The sequence below is a fragment of the Glossina fuscipes genome, unplaced genomic scaffold (genome assembly GCF_014805625.2).
Source record: "Glossina fuscipes isolate IAEA_lab_2018 unplaced genomic scaffold, Yale_Gfus_2 61, whole genome shotgun sequence".
Lineage (NCBI taxonomy): Eukaryota > Metazoa > Arthropoda > Insecta > Diptera > Glossinidae > Glossina > Glossina fuscipes.
Genome location: NW_023998433.1, coordinates 1261535 through 1274292, shown reverse-complemented (window position 1 = coordinate 1274292; position 12758 = coordinate 1261535). Strand labels below are relative to the sequence as shown.

Genomic DNA, 12758 nt, shown 5'->3' with positions numbered 1-12758 from the left:
TGCAGATTTTTGGTTTTTCACACTGCGCTTAAAAACTTATCTTGTCTCATGAAATTTCGTCCACGAGACGTTCTCATTTATTTTTTGATTATGTTTTTCGTTTTTGTTTGTGCTTTTGTAAAAACACAACACCAGAAAAGAAGAAAATTCGCTATGTTTTCTTTTTGAAAATTTTCAAAATTTCAGATACGATTGACACGAGAATTTCATGCACATGCGCATTCTCATACTCATTTACATTTGCCTTTGCCTTCACAGCCGCAACCACCGGAGGCCGGATTCCAACTACCACGTGAGTTTGTACAAATACATTTATAATTAGTTTGTCTTATATCACTTTTTATGGAAGCACATATTACCTTTTTAGTTTCTTTTTCTTTAATTTCTTGAAATCTGAAATAATTTCAGTTATTATTTCTTCAAAAATGTTAAAAGTAATCTTATAAATAGAATGTTTTTACTAACTGGCGCTACAAATATAATAAAATGCTATAGGGTTTTTACGGATTTAACTTAATACCATTGCCACCATGATCGTGTGTTCAATGAATTTTTTGATTGGGTGGTTTTATGACTGTCTATATAGTTATTGAAATCAAAACACCTACAGTACTTCTTGACATATTCGTTTAACTAAAACAAATAATATAATAAAAGGTTGAACTAAAAATCAATAAAAAAATCCGATCGGGGCCTATTTATGTATTTCATAGTCCTTGCTATACCAAACAGATTGGCTTCGTTATTTGCCAAAGAAAGTTGACTTCTCGGAAAAATGTTTAGTATCAACAATTTAATTAAATTCTATTGATCTTATTGTAGATCTACATCCTGCAGAAATTTAGGGTACTAATAGAATCGACCTGACTTTGCCAAACTAAAAAAAAAAAATAAAACTTTCAATTATGACAACAACGCATTAACTCCTGCCTATTAAATTGTATTCTCTGTGTATCCTTTGTTTATTTTACATTATTTCGAAAGCCACCTTTATTTCGACTGCCTTCCCCTTTTCCCTCTTCTTCCCTCTCTTATGCTCCCATATTTCCCATCAAGTTTGCCGGTCCGTCAATCTTTCACCATCATAACAATATGAACTTGTTATGTTATTAATGTTTTTTTTAAATGACATTTTATTTTTTCTGTTGATAAATCATTTCATTGTCGTCCATCGTATAGCGAACGTTGGACAATATCCACGTCCAAATATGCTTATGTCTAGAGAGCCACATTCGGATGTTTTGCTGCGTATGTCTTATGCTGATCAACTTCAGGTTTTCCAATACTCACGATAATATTTTACTCATTAATTACATATATACAGTATTTACAGGCCGCCGAATTCCAGCGTCAATCTATGCAGGATCAGTATTTTCGGTAAGTTGTGCGCATTATAAATAATACAAAAAAAAAGAAAAGAATCGATAAAAGGGAAAATTACAAATTAGGACTATCATATTGATATGCCTGAATATACATGTGTGTACAAGTGTGCGTATGCGTTTTCCCCGTTAATGTTATGCCATTTTATACTAAAAACTGAATAGTTAAAATAACAAATTCTTTTTTAAATTGACGGACAATGCTGTCTTCTTTCTATATATAAGATGGCTTACTAAACTTCAAATTACAATTTTTGGAAAAATTGTTTATAGTTATTTATTCTTCTACCATGTATAGATGTATAGAATAATAGAAAATAAATGTCTTTTCAATTTTTTGTGTGAAAGTGTCAAAACAAAACTCCTTAATCTCTTCAAGTTTTTCACGCACCAATTTCGAAAATTTGAACAAAATAGCAGAAAATTTATAACTCGACTTATATATTTCATAGTCCAAATATTTATTAACCCTTTGCGATCAATGCCGCCACACTGATGAAATTCCCATAATTTTCGTTATAGACGAAAAATTTTGCAACAATTTGTATAAAGAAAGTAAAGGATAATTCGGATTATTCTTTTATTTACACTCAGTTTTAATAAATTCTATGTTTTTTAGTGTTCGTGTATAACATTTGCTTCAAATCGCTAACGGAGAAGTAAATTCGCAAAGCTAAATTTATTCCGACTAGGTTGGTATTCAGATTAGGGAAAATAGCCGATCGCAACGGATTAAACATTATTCTTATGACAGAATTTCTATTGATTTTTTGTTAATTAATATTAATAATTAAAATAATTTAATAAAATAATTGGAAAGCTTAATTATTCGCATTAAAAATGTCTGCATGCAGATTAAGTAACCACGTAACCTCCTTCTACATAATGATTGAACAAATAAGCGACTTTGGACAATATTGGCATTTTTATTCTCATATACTAACGTTTACATATTAGGGGGGCTCGTAATACATTCATTTGCTTTTTTAAGCAAATAATCCGATTCTTTTTGCCGAATCGAATAGATACAGATAATTCCATTAGATTTTCTTACTTATAATCCATTACAGGCATCGATCTGAAATATTTACCCGGAGGGCTATATGAAATCTCATGGGAAAATAAATCCACTACTAACACTCCCGACAATAACTGAAAATTTAATTGTGGTGGGTATCTAAAATTCATTGTTTGTTGTTAAAGTTACTATTTTTTAACAAATTTTAATTTTTTTTTTTATCATTTCCGAAGCATGACTTTCATTAGAAAGAACATTATTCGGATAGAAAGGAAAAATCACTATAAGTGGGTTCTGTGTGTTCTTTCGTATTTCGATTCAGATTGTCGACCAGAATCTGAAGACAACGATTTAATAAGCGCCAGCAGGGGAAAAAAGAAAAAAAATTCGAAAACCTATTTGTAATAAAGTAATTCAAGTCGCCTTAAAAAACTAATTGACGCTGCCAAGGGACTCTTAATTGATGATTGCTTTCAATTATGTATAGATAAACACTACCTCGCAAAGTTCTTTAATAAGACCTTGGACGTTGGAAAACGAGGTGATGTTACGATAGCAATGCAAATTTTGCATAAGCAAACACCAAAGTTAATTGTAAAGAAACAATAAATCATTCGGCTGAAGTGATAAACGTATAATGTTCGGAAACATGTGAAAATATTTTTTTGGATCTGAGCCCTATTTAAGTATTTTTATACTCATCACCGAAGGATGATAGTTATAAAGTATATATATTATTGACTGACGCCACATTCTGATTCAATTTAAGCATGTCCGTCTGTCCGCGTGTGTGTAATGTCTGTTGTAAACAATCTCCTGATTGCAAAAGTGAAACATTAGAATTTCTTTTAGGCAGGTAGGTATGGAAAACGGACCAAATTGATCGAAAGACAAGCCTGCACTACGCTGTAGCTATAAGGACGGCTCCATTTTTCAGAAAGAATGAAAAATTGGTCTTCTGCTTGCTACTGATAAACTACAACAGATAAATTTATAAAAATTCGAAAATGAAATGGGAAAAAATGACCTGACCACGTCTACCCAATATTTAAATAAAATGACGCAAACCTTTCAAAGAACACGTCTACAACACCCACACTCCTATACAACAAGAACTGTGAACACCTTTCCATGCTTTTTGTTATGTTTTGTTACTCATAAAGTACAACGAATACGCCATATAAATTTCTACTTTTATCCTGAAAATGGAAAAAATCAACCGCGCCCCCTACTCAATATCATGGAGTATGAAAATTTGATTCTTTTCCTTTATTTTAGTCTTCTTTACGATAACGGTGGTGGGTATAAAAGATTCGGTCACGAACAAATATTATTATTTCTTATTTATAAATTTTTATTAAAGAACAATGTCAAACCAATATATGTTAGAACCTATTAAATGAACTAAAATAATGTGAGACGTTTTGGCAGATGGTGTTAGGGCGAAATGGTTCGCAAAAAATTATTAATATTGTGAAACGAATGTTAGGGTATGTTGGTCACTTATTTAATCGTATGCAGACATTTCGCACTGAATAGCTTTTTCATTTTACTGTTGTTTTATTTTTTAGTAAATTTTTTCAAAAATATTATAATTATATAAAAAGTTATTTATATATGTAAAAAGAATGTCAAGTACTTGTATAAATTTAGTTAGTTTTTGAAACTATAATTACATTAGATTGCAAACATTAAATGCATATGTTTTGACGATCATGTAATTACCTGAATCAAGTAATTTTATGATATGATTTCTGATCGCAGCAACATTTTAAATTGCGTATCATTCCCGTTGACTCCCGTTGTTGTTCTTATATGCTATTAAAGTTCATTATTTCTCGTAAAAAGTGAAAAAAAAAAACTTAAGAAAAGGTGAGCACAAATGTTTAATCAATTTAAAAAAGAATTTGATATTTCTTCGCTGATTTTTTATTATTTGATATTTACTCTTAATTATTTAAAAGAAACATATTGTACATTTAGCATTACGATGAAAAATCATAGAAAAATCCTTTTATTTTAACAGACAAAGGCCCCGGTAAATGGACCTCGATCTGTATTTTGTCAAAAATCATACTCAGTTCTCATACTCGCATCATCTTTTTTCATCACGATCGTGTTCGCATTCGATTATGCATATTGTGTCCCCTATAAATATTTGACAAGCAACAATTGCTATTTATTATTTATATAACAAAATGAGTAGAGTTTAACATCACAAAACCAATAATGGAAGAAATAAACTAAAAAAAAAAAAAATGGCAAGCAATTATTCTATATTCACTTTCTTCGAAGTTCGCCTGCGTTTTTATTAAATGCAAGATTGACTTCAAAAAATCAAAAGAAGACTTTTAGTCATTTCATATATGACTTAGTTTTTCTCTTTTATACCCACCACCGAAGAATAAATTAAATTAATAAAAAGAATAAATAAAGTTGATAAGTGGACATATATATATATATATATATATATATTTGCAAAAATATGCAAACGTTTTGCTCGATGCGCTGTTTTTTGTCAATTTAATTATGTTCTGAGCAATTTTTTGCTACAAATTCCAAAGTCATAAAAAATGGAGGTAAAAACCGGAAACTTAAAATAAATACTTTCAGTTGATTTCCGTTCATTTAATTTTAAAAGTGACCTTTGGTCCTTCTCTGCAAGAGAGTTTACTTAAGCCCTAGCAAAGATAGCGATACGAATGAATGGCTAAATGAATGCACGAATGTTTGATGGATTGATTAATATAATGAGATCGTATTCAAACAATTAAAAAATGTGATCTTAGGTGGTGGATTTCAAAAATTCGTTGTAAAGGCGAATATAAATTTTTATTTGTTTACAACTTATATATAATATATATGCATATTTATCGTATATATGGTATTGACATGCAGATTTTCAATATTGCGTATGTTAAAGAGAATAAAAGCCAGTGTCACAAACGTATCTTTAAAAAAATGTGTAACAATTCAGAAACTTCAAAATATCCCGCAATTATAATAACCATGTCTGCAAACGAATGCTGAAAATTAAATTCGCTTTTGCAGCATGTAATGTAAACCGTAACCGAAAGTGAAAGGACAAACAGTAATTCACTGAGTTGATAAAATTATTGAAAAATTTCGACAAATCTATATGTGAAATTTTGATTAAATCAATTCACAGCCAATAGGCAATTCTCGAAATATGGAATATTTACTCGAATCACGATCGAAGAATTCGTGAGTGTTATATGAGACCACAAAATCGTTATTACAGATACCATTAAGCACGCAATTCATAGCAAGTCGTTATCTTCCGTCTGTTCTTGAAATGCGTATCGTTGCAAAAATTGCCAAGGAATGTTGAAAATTGATTTACACTTCCTTGCATTATGATCCTACATAAAGTTTGAAAATGGCCTTCATCTTTCCAGAACCACGCCCAATATAGAAAAAAAAATGCAACAACTCACAGTTGGTCTGAAACTTAGTACAAATACTTCCGGAGACCATTTTGATGGGTATAAAAAACACATTTAAAGTATATAACGAAATTTAACTAATTGAGCCAGCAGGAAGAGGAGTTAAGGTCTTCTAGGCATTTAGGGCCAGTTAAATTTTCTAATTAACGTCAACTGGATTCATCCACATTTGAATAAATACTCGATAATTCGATTATATTGGTTTGAGGGTGAAAAAAGAGTCACTGTGTGACAGATACTGTGTGATGGAATATTTCATATTCGATAAGCGAGAATAGACATTTTTGTTATTGAAAATTTCTCTACATTTTTTTCGGTTGAAAGAAAGCTACTTATTTATGATTATTTCGTTCTCACTTGTAAATGAGAGAATTTGTATCGTAAATGAATACAGAATTTGTTGATTGGAAAGCCCTAAATAAAAATAAAACCTTGAAAATGAACGAATCCGTTTCGTCAATAGGTAAATAACAGAAGAGACAATTAAGGGATAATTTTCACACATATATTATTATGGACCAACTTAGCTGCTTTTTATACTTTACCTTACACAGGCATATAAATATAGCTAAAGAGTCGCTCTCTTAGAATAAAAGCCTTATGATTATTAAGATTTTGTTGTATTTTTTAAGTAATTATATGTTATGATGAACGATAAAAATGACCCTTCCAAAAAAGCGAAGGCATAAATATGTTGCACGTATATTCAAAAACTGAACAAATCAAAAGTCAAAAAGTGATTAAAAAGTTTTGACTACACATAAAGAAAAAGAAAGCTCATTATTTGGATTGTTAAAAGGAGACATATGTATGTGTATATATTCAAAATACAAAACATTTCGAAAATATAAATTTTTGTTTGTTTTCATATTTATTATTTATTGTGTGTATTGTGAATACATTATTGTTTATGTATATATATACATATGTATATGTGGAGATTAAAAATTAAGTTAAACATATAAAAATATATGTAATATACATTGTTACTGATGCAAGGAATTAATAGAAAATTAACAAAAAATTTCCAAACTTCTCTTTACATATTTATTAGTATGTCACCTAAAAATAAGCTTCTTCCGCAAAGAAGTATAATCCAATAACGAGTAGCTTCACATCAATTCCTAGCTATAATAATGTCTCTTTTGCTTTGTGAGCAATCCTTTAAGGTAAGGTAACTTTGTTGAACAATTTCTTGAAATGGTTCGGATCTTTTTTCCACTTTTTCGATCAATCCCCATATAAAGCCCTAGTCTGAAAAGTAGTTATATGAATTGTAATTCTCGGCAAAAGTGGCTAACTAGTAAAATTGGTTTGAAACCTTTGGACCTACTGGGGCAATTTTTAAACCCCCTCTCATATAGCGAAAACTGAAGTTCATATGACAACAAGGTATAATTTTTTAATGCTTCATCATGAAAATTATATGATAATAGTAATTTAAGCGAAAATTTGGACCATCTCGGCCTGTCTATTGCGTCCTAGCCTAATAAGGGTTTCCACGAAAACTGCTTCTTTGTAGAGTAGAAAAAGAAAGAAAAGAAAATAAATTTACTCATAATATATATAACAAGTTCATGCAAAAATGAACACTAAAAAATTCTACGCCTAATTTTGTATCCTGCCCTATGTAAGGATTAAACTTGTACTAGATTAGGTTACGTTTTGGGCTGGCTTCTCCATGAATACGCACATACAAAATATGACTTTATATATAAACAAGATACAATTTTTCTGTTCTATAATAAAAATAAAAATTCTGTTAGACAATGTGATGCAGGGTATTTAATGGCTGGCCTTGTCCGACTGTAACATTCTTACTTGTTTTTGTCATTTTTTAGGATTTACTCCATAAAACCCGTTCGTTTCAAAATAAATGTAATATTACAATGGTGGATAAGCATGTATAATATAGGCAAGAAGGCAAGTATATCACGGAGAAAAAATTGACAAGATGAAAACGATCTAATCATACGCTACCTAAATAATGTTAGAAGAGTTTAATAATCTTCTATTTCAATAGGGGAAAGGAAAGATAATATAGTTGCACTTCATAGAGCATTAAAATAATTTGAATTTCCTACGGGGTGGAAAATAGCCTGAGTTCTAACCACTCCTTCATTTTACATATATAATAACATTCTACCCGGTCTCTCTAAAATAGCGAAGCACAACCTTAAGAAATAAATCGAATCACACTTGGATAATACTAATGTTTTAATTTTCATTCTGACCGCAATACGTCCAAGCTTTTGGTTTTCCTCGTTGAACTTATCAGAAATAATCTTAGCAAGAGAAGTATTTGAAGGTATTGTCTGTCTTCATCTAGCAAATGCGTTTGACAGAATTCTACATTTTTTTTTTTTTTTTTGTTTCTTTGATATCGATCAATCACTCAGAGAATGTCCCGTATCCGTGTAACACGGTAACGATCACAAAGAATTGAAGAAAGAGATAGGGAACGTCGTAGCCGGAAATTAGTGAATGTCTGCCCAATCTGTAGGTGTAACCGCTTTACCGACTGAGTGCCACATTGTACCTAACTTGAAATTTGAACCTGCTAACACTGACTTGGTAGTCGTGAATCTTACCTAGTAGGATATTCGTGCGAAAACTTATGGACAAATTATACCATAAAATGAATGTCTCTAGTTGCGCATATAGGTTTATGTGGTCACATATCTGTAACTACAAACAATATGTTTCAATAGATCACGTCAGTTCTTCTTTTGCTAATGCGGTACCTTACTGTTAAATTTATTCGTGAATGATTTTTCCGACTCTGCAGGTAATGAGTGTAAATTTTTTATCTATGCATATAATATTATCGTGTTTTATAGCTATGATCGAAATTGAGATTAACCAAACCGTAGTACGTCTTAATTCTTGGAGGGTGCAGAATACGCTTTGTATCAAAACAAGCAAGACTAAAGCTATACTTCTTAGCTCTTACCGAGCTGATTCCTAATATTTGAGTATCAGATTAAGTAAGAAGCCTATTGGTTGATGGAAGCTACATCATGTCTGGGGATAAATCTGGAGCGCAAACTGAACTTTGATGTGCACTTGGACAGGGTTTCTGCGGAAATTATACAATCTGAAGCTTCACTTGCCAGTTCGAACTAAATATACCATTACGCTTTTTTCCTTATTTCGTAAGTAACGTAATGTATCGGAATGTTCTCAGGTTGCCCGATAAACATAAATTGATTGTCAGCAGCGTTACACGTTGGCATATAGTGTGAGGCTCAGAGAATATCTCTTCTTCACACATGCTTTTTTGAAATTCCATTTCTATGACTACTTCAAATTTAGGCTGTTAACCTATTATTATCCCTATAAAAATTTCAGTTGCAAGCGTCCAATCTCTTGATCGAAGACTGTAATTTTTTTTATATTAATGCCGTGCATAGCTAACTCCTTCGCTGAGCGTTCATTTATTGTGCATGTGCAGCTTGGTGCTGGAATGAAATGCCTCTGACTTCGAGATCCTTTAATGGCTCCTCAAATGCTTTTGAAAGAAAATTGGCCTTATTTGTGAACACCTGGCTTCGTCTGGTAAAGATAGTTGACGTTTACGATAGTTACTGCTAGATCAAGATTATCATTTGAATACTCTTTAGTTTTTTCTGTACACATGGTTTATACTAATATAACGTACGCCTATGGCTTTACTGTTGCTTAAAAATTTCAATAAAAAAAAAAATGAAAAGTTAGTTGGAAAAAAATTTAACAATTAATTGGGAACATGCCAATAAGCCGATTGGGACCATTTTCGGACCGTAAGTGCAGGTAGTTCTGATCAACATTTGAATAGGACGACTTCCGAAATATCTCCAAGGAAATATTAGTGTTGAATTTCAGCATTTTATCGCCTTTTTGGCGACTGTAGCATTTCGACAAAGATTATGAATCAAATTGACTTATTTTGCTAGCAATAGGTATAGGTCTGCAGTTCAGTGTTGGACAGATAGTGTTATTCTTTCTTAGCCATTCATAGATGAATGGAAAGTGACTTTTAGCAGATGAAGAGTAGAGAATTCGTCCTTTTAATAGAGACAAGAAAATAGATTGCAGGATAGCATCATTTCTCTAGGCGACATTAAATGCGATGAAATATAGAGAGGGAACTATCATACTTTTCATGTACTTAATTTAGGACGTGTCTCTGCTCATAGATACCAATCTTAGCACTTTATATTCTAAATTTCATCCTTGTGGAATTTAATAATATATTCACTACATTCGTATTATAATTCCAAAATGGAAATTTTTTATAAACAAGTGCTGAATTTTAGTTTTCAAAACCGAGCTTTCTTCATTTCCGATACAATATCTTGCAATCTTAATTGGAATTTTTAAATACCAAACTATCCGCCTGAGTAGGCGAGGGAGCAAAGTATCTGGACTACCATGATGGTCATCGACTCAAATCTGAACTGTGATAGAATTCGCAATAAAGCCGACAGCCTTGCGATGCTAGTGAGTCAAGACTTTAGTCTTAGAATTTATTTCTCTGGCTAACAATTAATAACAATAACAATACATACAAGAGATGCTCTTTTCATTTATGGATGAATTGTTTGCAAATTCAATTGATTTGAAATGAAATGGAAAAATATATGGAAAGTGAAGACTATATAATTTGAACAAAATCTCTATGTCATCTATTAATATTTTCTTTATTATTCTGTTAATAGCCTTTGAGAGTGGGATCGCTTAAAACAAAAAGTGCTGGTTATTTTACGGACAAAGGCAATGTTCACTAAGACGTTTTTAATTTCGGCACTTATGAACCGAGGTCCTCGGAAATTGAAAAATTTCAGTTTTTGATCAATTCTCGTATTACGAATTAAATAACAGTTCGTACTTTTTTCTAACCAACACGACTTCGGTATCGTTATCATGTGAGCGTTTAAAACATTGTTTCTATAAAGAAATATGACCTCAGTGGAAAACTATATCTGCGACATTTCTATTCACTCAGCTAGTCAAATTTGTTACACTTCACGTAACATATTTAAGTTAAGGAACTAAAGAAATAAAGAAAATAAGTAAATAATAAATAAATAAAGAAAACATATAGATTTTTACCAATAGTAAGTTTTTTAAGCTTAAGATTAAGAGTTGATAAATTTTCAATTAAAATGTCGTCCACGATAAAAGGCTTTTAACATAGTGTTATGAAAAGTAACGTCAAGCAGATGTATAAGTAATATAAGGTTTTTCAATTACACACAGGCGTGCCAGTGAGATTCCCGTCTCCATTATACCCTACACCATTTACGGTGCAAGGATGTAGTAAGTTTGAGCGGGTTTATGCAATACCTAGAAGGATTTAAGATAGACAATCATTTTACTATAACAACCAATTCACAATTACTTTCTGAGTAGATCTCAGCTCGTTTTGTTTTTTATGTTTAATCTAAAGGCCGCAATTTTTGGGATATTTTGATGAAATTTTGTGTCCTCTCGTATTTTAACGCAAAGACGAACGCTATTGAAAACTGTTCGATTCGGATCCCTTTTTCGACTACTTCGTATAGAACGCGTCAATTTTAATAGTCGAAAACGACAGGGCGGTCCAAGGCCGTGGCCCACTATAGTGTTTTAAATTGTTCTTAACAATGACCTCCTTCCGACAGCTACATACAGCTCTACAGCTGCAAAGTGTAGGTTCTGCCCGGTTCTTTTAAAGCTTAATTCCAGGATTTATTTAGTTGTCTAATTTGAAAAAGTTAAAAAGGGCCTGGGGTTCGGTGATTTAATTAAATATTAAAACAAATGGTTATACTTCGTTTTCACGGCTATAAATAAAAACTATTGGGTTGTTGATCTAAAGTTGGAATTGAACAAGAGAACGTCGTATAGGTGGAATAAAAGAAGTTTAGATTAATTTTTACACTCATAAAGCAGTAAAATCAACGGACTATTAAACTAATATTAGTTGGTGGGAGGGTACTCTCGTCATATAAAACATAGTTTCTTAATAGCGATAGATCTATCAAGAAATATCGAGAAACGAAATACGCAGTGCTGCAAATGTTTTTTTCGTTTTCTTTTATTTTTAAATGTAATCATCAGAAATTGTATGCGCGTGCTCCTCATCCGTATTCGAATAGGAGAAAGACACACTTCTCTTTGGTATTCTTAGTCAACATTTGCTAATAAAAATTAAAATCACTTCTTGTCAATTAATAATATCTCTTACTTTCAAATATAATATGAGTAGTAAAAATTAAAGAAATTTTCATATTAAAAAAAAAGTTGAATTATATTTACTTTGAAACTTAATTTATCTTTTTTGCAAATGAATTATGTGAAATCTTCTAATTAATTTTCATAACATCTTTTTTTCTTTTTTCCACTTGTGTTTGGATTATCGATTATTCTTGTATACAGAAACCAATTGCGCTAGAGAAATTTATAGTAAATAGAATGATTTACTATATAGCGGTCATATCAGGTATGAAGTTTGAAATGATCATTGAAAGCAAATTAAATAAGAACCAATAGAAACACAAAACCAAAAACAAATATTTTAGAATTTTTAGAATTTTGTAAAAAAAAAAAAGAAAAAAAAAAACACGAAAGCAACACAAAAGAATAACTTAAAAAAAAAACTCTAATTCTCTGCCTAAATTTTCCGTGCATGAAAATTTTTTAATACTGTCTACAATATACGAGGTTGCCGACGAATATTAGCGATTTTTCGTGTTTAAACTTCTTCAGTAAGAACCACTGTACACATTGTAAAAATTGAGATAAAAAAAATGGGATGTATCACATCATCACATATGAAAGATTTAACTTTCGTTAAAGTTAACTTTCTTTTTGTCTCAATTTTCGCAACGGTGAGATGAAATTCAAGGCACAGACGGACATGGCTAA

At 31.2% G+C, this 12758-nt stretch overlaps 1 protein-coding gene across 27 annotated transcripts in view; it reads left to right on the top strand.

The window, feature by feature from the left end:
* The window catches only part of LOC119637884 (arginine-glutamic acid dipeptide repeats protein), a 42002-nt gene extending 29602 nt beyond the window's left edge, over positions 1-12400 (top strand). For 14 of the 27 annotated variants that reach the window (XM_038034294.1, XM_038034293.1, XM_038034295.1 and 11 more), the window contains 5 exons: positions 187-292; positions 1180-1274; positions 1325-1377; positions 2453-2551; positions 2634-3125. In XM_038034294.1, the coding sequence (XP_037890222.1) occupies positions 187-292; positions 1180-1274; positions 1325-1377; positions 2453-2489 (291 nt within the window). In that variant the 3' untranslated portion in view covers positions 2490-2551; positions 2634-3125. The other 13 variants (XM_038034320.1, XM_038034310.1, XM_038034319.1 and 10 more) reach the window with 10 other exon arrangements.
* The last annotated feature ends 358 nt before the right edge of the window (positions 12401-12758 follow it).